Source organism: Arachis hypogaea, chromosome 1, assembly GCF_003086295.3.
Source record: "Arachis hypogaea cultivar Tifrunner chromosome 1, arahy.Tifrunner.gnm2.J5K5, whole genome shotgun sequence".
NCBI classification, from domain to species: domain Eukaryota; kingdom Viridiplantae; phylum Streptophyta; class Magnoliopsida; order Fabales; family Fabaceae; genus Arachis; species Arachis hypogaea.
Genome location: NC_092036.1, coordinates 98,387,901 through 98,394,544, shown reverse-complemented (window position 1 = coordinate 98,394,544; position 6,644 = coordinate 98,387,901). Strand labels below are relative to the sequence as shown.

Below are 6,644 nucleotides of genomic sequence, written 5' to 3'. Positions count from 1 at the left end.
TTGGGCTACAGCAAGGAATGAAAGTCCGGAGTTCCATACCATACCAGCCTATTAATCGATACGATAATAATCAAAATATTTTTATTAAATAATAATAAAAAATTAATTTTTGTACACTTGTATAAATAATTAAGTATGTATTAATATTATTATATTAATTAAAATAAACAATTTTTAAATATATTTATGCTATTATTATATTAAAATTAAATCCTAACAATATACTAAAATAATTTACATTGTCAACTAACTATAACTCAAATGATATAATTTTTTATACTATTGCGAATTCGAATCCCCCAGTCTTTAAAAAAATTTTTTTTACATTAATAAGTTATAATAAAATGGTTTATATACAGGACGCTTTGTATTTGTTAAGTCGAATTTTGATAATTAATTTTTAATATAATTCAGTAATTGAAGAGCTCATTTTAAAAGTGAGACTGAGACTAATTTAGAAGAAAAAAATGATTAAATGAACATGTTCCAAGAAATTGGTTACTTGAATACTTGGTGTGATCCTTGGATGTGAGCCACAAGCAAGGTCCTTGGTGGCAAGCTGATGTTCAGTTCTCCTTCTCCAACTCGCAAGTCACAATACATGGTTTCTGTGTTACGCTACTCACCACTCTCACTCCCACGAAACCAAAAATGGAGAAATTCACGCTCAGACCACATACCTCAACCTGCTTCCTTCCACTTCCAATCACCAGAACCTCTCATCATCTTCTGCGCTTCCAATTCTACCCCTCACCTTCAAGCCCCACTCTCAGGCTCCGGCCCAGGCCCAGAGTAGCAGTAGCATCATCATCATCATCATCATCATCCAGCTCCAAGTCCAAGGTTCTCAATGGCGTTCGAGTTGACAACGTTGCACGACGACAACAGGAACAGCAAGCTCCTCCTGTTTCGGCTTCCGAGGATGTCTCCAAAATCGTTGGAATTTGGCCACCTTGGAAAAATATTCCTCAGAGATACAAGCTCATCGGCACCACTTCCCTCGCCTTTGTTATCTGTAACATGGATAAGGTTCTTACTCTACTTTTACCAAAGTTAGCTACTTGATCATAGTTCATATTCATAGGTGTAGTTCTTTTCCTTTATTTTCTTATCAAGTTCCTGAATTTTGTAATTGCTTCCATGAACATCCATAGTTAATAATCTTTAATCAAAAGAATCCTTTCTAAGAGTTGCATCCATGATAAGCATTTGTTTTTGGCACGGCCAGGTGAACTTGAGCATTGCCATAATTCCAATGTCGCATCAATTTGGGTGGAACTCATCCATGGCTGGGTTGGTTCAGTCCTCATTCTTCTGGGGTTATGCATTGAGTCAATTGCCGGGGGGTTGGCTAGCCAAGACATTTGGTGGCAGGTTAGTTACCCGAGGCAACATCAATTTTAAGGATACTTTTATTAGAGGCATGATCAAACCGAGATATCTAAAATGTTCTTTGTATCCTACTATATTCTTAATTAAATCATTTTCATATAATTCTTTGATTCATTGTTGACAATTAGCTCCATCTGTAACTGGTTTTTTATGAGAATCGGCTCAGTAAATCAAATGTTGAAGATTTATAGAGATGGATAATGATCGGACAATTATCTCATTTATAGTTGACACTAAAGGTTTTAGTTTGGATTTTGGGCTTATGAAGTTTCCTTGTTATATTTTCAGAAAAGTTCTTGAGGTTGGAGTACTGGTATGGTCAGTGGCTACAGCTTTTGTTCCTCTTGTTGCTGGATATATGCCTGGCTTACTATTGTCAAGGATTTTGGTCAGTAATTTTCTTTACTTTTTCCTGTACCTTGTACTTCACTTAGTGGGACAAGGCTTAGTTGTTGTTGCTGGCTTGCCACAATGCATCTAATTTCTTACTTAATGTCAATTATGTGCGTAAATCCTTGATTTGTCTCACATAGTTTCATGGCTTTATTGTATTTATCTTTACACTGGATTTTCTATCTGCCGTACCTGAAGTGTATTTAGTGTGCATGTGTAGTAACGTCTATTTTAATTACATCTTGGTTTGTATTCAGCACTCTTACCAACTGTCTTAAGCAGTTCCTTTCCATTGTATATCCAGGTTGGGATTGGTGAAGGTGTTTCACCATCTGCTGCTACTGATCTTATTGCCAGGCATGTAAATATCCAGATATTATATATAAATTTGGTTCAAATAGATGTTTTCTGTTTATATGTATTTTTCTTTTATATTTTGATTTTTATTTATTTATTATTGATCTCCTAATGACTTCTAGAGTGATCACGTTGATTTTCACCCTTTTTGTTTTGGGGGGGGGGGGGGGGGGGGGAGGGTCTGAAGTTATTTAATATATTCAGTCTCTCACCTACAAGAAATTTCTGGTTGAAATTGTAAATTCTCTTGTTGAGGATAATAATTCAAACTTAAATAAAGATGCAGAACATTAAGAACAATTGTTTGGAGCAGCTGTCAAAATCCATCTTCTAAGTGAAATAGATGGTTACTGCCTTAGCCAACTATTTATTTGGTTAAACTTATGCTTTGTATCTGCATTTGATTCTAAGGCTTACCCTTTTGAATGGAAGCCATGTGCAGGTCAATACCATTGGAAGAGCGCTCACGTGCAGTGGCATTTGTGTTTGGTGGCTTGAGTGTTGGAAGTGTTATGGGGTATGCATATCTCAGGATTCTGATGTTTTCTGTTTTATTTCATTCTCTACCTTCAATTTTGACATTGTACTATCTGTCAGGCTTCTTTTGGCTCCACCCCTTATCCAAAGTCTTGGCTGGGAATCAGTGTTCTATTTATTTGGTTTTTTGGGGGTTGCGTGGTAAGTAGAAATAACTGAATCATGGCTTGTTTCAAAGTAGTGAAATTCTTCCAATAAGTTTCTTGAGCTGCAAATTTAATTAAAATCATGGCTTGTTTTGTTGACTTGTTATTTGAAGGTTTTTGGGATTTCAAGTTCTTGACGGAGGTGAGGCGCAGTTAAATGCTGGATCTCTTTCATGTGAGCACTTGTGGTTTTTTGTTTTTTTTTTCTTCATGTGATACCTTTCATTGCTTTTTACCCCCTTTTACTTTTGATTTATTATTTTGAGCCTTATGGTTTAATGGGTTATTGTCACTTCTTTTGCCTTCAATTGTCTCAGTCACAGGCGTCCAAGGTACCATGACACAATCATGGAAAAGTTCTCTAAAGGAATTGAACAGCTCTTTGAAGGTATGTTCAATACTTGATGACAATTTCAGAGCTTCTACTTTATCTTCTTGAAGGGAGGAGTGACTTGCCAGTTCTCTTTGGCTGGGATTATGATATTCTAATATTTAATTTTTTTAAGAACTAATTGCTGGATCTCATGTTGTTTTGCATCATGTTACCCTTCTAGCATCTTCTTTTATTTCCTCCTCTTAAAATATCTAATTTTCTAACTTCAGACACTGCAGCATTGGGTTAGATCCTTATTCTTGAGTGGAATATCATAGGAGTTTGCACCAAGTATAACAGGCCCTAATTGTAACTGCTGAGGATGTGTGTGTGAGAGAGAATGTGACAGACGAGTTGTGATGTGTCTGCGCTGTAATGTAGTTTTGGAATGGACCTCTGTTTCATGTCTTGTTTCTCAAATGCAGGATGTGCCTTGGAAGTCCTTTTTCCGAAGCCCTGCTGTATGGGCAATGATATATGCTCACTTCTGTGGTAGCTGGGGTCACTACACCTGTCTATCATGGCTCCCAACATATTTTAGGTACCCTTTGATAATTTAATTAGAATTTGGATCCTCTAAATTTTGGATTTTCACTTTAGATGGTAAAGTATGATCTCTCATCCTTGAATGTTTTTTTCTCATATTTTCTCTTGGTCCCACTTATGAAATAAATGGTGAGAGATCACACTTTACCCTCTCAAGTGAAATCTAAAATTTAATTATCCACTTGTTGCTACTTTTTGCTTTTCTTCATTGCAATCCAGGTGACGAGGGAATTGGTTAACACTTTAACAATTTTTTTCTTTCATATACTGTGTTTTTATGCATTGCTTATTGCTGACCAAAGATCGATAATCACTGACAGCCATTTGGCCATCTTTTTTAGTTTCAGAATTATTTACAGGTTTGACCCAATGGAGAATCTAATTCTTCCATCTATTTGCTATGCAGTGAGGAGCTGAACTTAAATCTGACAGAAGCAGCATGGGTAAGACTGGCTTTTCTATTTCGCCTTTTCACTTTAGCTAACCCAGTTCTGCATGCCTCGATGAAGAAAAACACACTTCATTCTTCACATCCCACTTTGACAGATAGCATGTGAAACAGCCTTTTTTCAAAGAGAATATAAACTTCAAAATGTATTGACCTTTGTGCATGACAAATTGCTATTTTTGCATGGTATTTAGAATAGTTTAATTTTGATTTGCTAACAATATTATGAGAAGCATTTTGCACTCTGTAAATATGAAATTGGCACATTACTGTAGGAGTTTAGGTTTGTCATGAGCATGAAAACTTTATGTAGTTGTAAACTTGAAATATGAAATGAAAGCAACTTTTTCTGATTTTTTCTTTTCATTGTCTTTAATTACTTTTGAATTGCACTCATGTTTAAATCACTTTCCCGGTATTCTTTTGGGAGGAAAGAGGCTCAAATCACTTAGGTTGCGTTTGTTTCTGAGAACAGGACAAGATAAGACATAAAGGACAGAGACACAAAATTTTGTATTCTTGTATTCTATTTAGTGATAAACTAGAACAAATTATGAAAATCCAATTTATTCTCATTTTTTTTTCATTCAAAAAATTTGAGACGAAAAATATAATAAAAAATATAATTATGAAAAATTAACAAGAATAATGAAAGAAAAAATAAAAAATAAGTTGTGTTCTTTGTTAGTATCTCTGTATCCTTCCTGTCAGGATGAACACAAAATACACTAATTTAGTGTCTATGGACACATTGTCTCTGTCTATGTCTCCTCTATCAAACACGATTTTGTGTCTCAGTACCTTGTCTCTGAAAACAAACGCAGCCTTACATACTAATGATTGTGAGTTCTTAATCATTTCAGGTGTCTATTCTTCCACCATTGGCTTCAGTGTTTGCGACTAATATTGCTGCACAATTAGCCGACAACTTGATTGCAAGAGGAGTTGAAACCACTACGGTAGGAGAGTCATTGGAACACCATTAATTCACTTTTTAGTTTTAGATCGAAATTGGATAGGCACAACACACGTAATGGCATAACTTCACCTTGTAGGATATGTTCATACAGTGCATGAGTTGGCAACATAACGTTAAATTATGGACCTTTTGATGACGACTTAAAAATTGTTTTAGCAGCATAACTACCTTGACCTCATATTCTTGATTCCTTTGCTGTTTGGATTTCTTAAAATAAAAAAAATAGGTTCGAAAGATCTGCCAATCAATTGCATTTTTGTCCCCTGCAATCTGCATGACTCTTTCCTCGCTGGATCTAGGGTTACCTCCTTGGGAGATTGTGAGCATTCTCACGGGTGGTTTAGCCCTCTCAAGTTTTGCCCTGTCAGGTATTAGATGGTCCTGAAATTAAACCTTATCTGATTTTGTACAAAATATATAATTCAGTCAAGTACTTTTCTTTACCTTACTATCTTCCTATTTATGTGCTTCCCCAGGACTTTATTGTACCCATCAAGATATGTCACCCGAATATGCAAGTATACTTTTGGTAGGTTGGCTTACACTTAAAACTCTTATATGACTCAATATAAGATTAATGCCATTACAATACCGTAATTTCATTCTATAGCTTCTGCTTATATGTCAGTATTTTTGAGTCATTGAAATATAAATAGCTTTTTCGAAAAAATTCTCAAAGAAGGAAGCACAAATTTTCCCATCAAATAAGAAGAGGGACACAAAGTAACTCTGTATCATTGAAACTCCAATCCTAATTTTCCTGAGTAACCAATTTTCCCAAAGAAAACTATTTCTTTAAGTTATCTAGTACTAGGTTGAAAATGACATTTACTCCTATACTAAATCATAATCCTTTATGTATCCTCAGGGTATAACTAATACTGTTGGGGCAATACCTGGAATTGTAGGCGTAGCGCTCACGGGTTATCTTCTCGATTCAACTCATTCATGGAGTGTAAGTTGCTATTAATATTGGTTGCTTTTACATTGTATGATGTGTATATCATTTTGTATTTTAATTTATATTTCATATCTAAACCATGTAGATATCACTATTTGTGCCGTCAATCTTCTTCTATTTGACCGGCACCTTCATATGGTTGGCGTTCGCCAGCAGTAAGCCTCAGAGTTTTTCCGAGGAGAACTGATACATGTTCCAATCATTGATTATTTTGAACACAACCTAGAAATTTAGGTAAACTTCAAAGCTAGGCAGATTTTGACAGAGACTGTATATCCGATCTTTCTATAAAAAGATCATTTTAGTCAAATAGAAAGGAAACATTAGCATAGGTATTACAGTATGTAAATTCTTTTCGCTGTAACTTGCTATGGCAGTTGTATCTTTTTTTACAGATATGCTGCCAAACTGAAATTGTTGACTTTGTTGTAATATTGCAAAGTCAAGTATCTGTTATAATTGTCCTACCTGCTTGTGGTGTTTTGTTCCTTTGATTTCAAGTTTCAACCATA

The 6,644-nt window shown here is 35.1% G+C and overlaps 1 protein-coding gene across 2 annotated transcripts; it reads left to right on the top strand.

The window, feature by feature from the left end:
- Positions 1-381: 381 nt before the first annotated feature.
- Positions 382-6,599, top strand: LOC112701415 (probable anion transporter 6, chloroplastic). 2 transcript variants are annotated; one of them, XM_025752177.3, is made up of 15 exons: positions 382-1,029; positions 1,229-1,374; positions 1,681-1,780; positions 2,090-2,142; positions 2,585-2,659; positions 2,740-2,820; positions 2,939-3,000; positions 3,143-3,213; positions 3,624-3,739; positions 4,151-4,187; positions 5,056-5,151; positions 5,398-5,539; positions 5,648-5,700; positions 6,040-6,126; positions 6,218-6,599. In XM_025752177.3, exons 1-15 carry the CDS (start codon positions 652-654, stop codon positions 6,317-6,319), a joined length of 1,599 nt encoding a protein of 532 aa, XP_025607962.1. In that variant the 5' UTR covers positions 382-651; the 3' UTR covers positions 6,320-6,599. The 2 variants fall into 2 exon arrangements, 1 of the variants encoding a protein (XP_025607962.1); XR_003153836.3 differs by having other exon boundaries at positions 398-1,029; positions 5,471-5,539.
- The last annotated feature ends 45 nt before the right edge of the window (positions 6,600-6,644 follow it).

Coding starts and splice junctions, on each gene's coding strand:
- LOC112701415 (XM_025752177.3), top strand. CDS start 652: ATGGAGAAATTCACGCTCAGACCACATACCTCAACCTGCTTCCTTCCA. Junction 1,375..1,680: donor GCCAAGACATTTGGTGGCAG/GTTAGTTACCCG, acceptor TTATATTTTCAG/AAAAGTTCTTGAGGTTGGAG. Junction 3,001..3,142: donor AAATGCTGGATCTCTTTCAT/GTGAGCACTTGT, acceptor CAATTGTCTCAG/TCACAGGCGTCCAAGGTACC.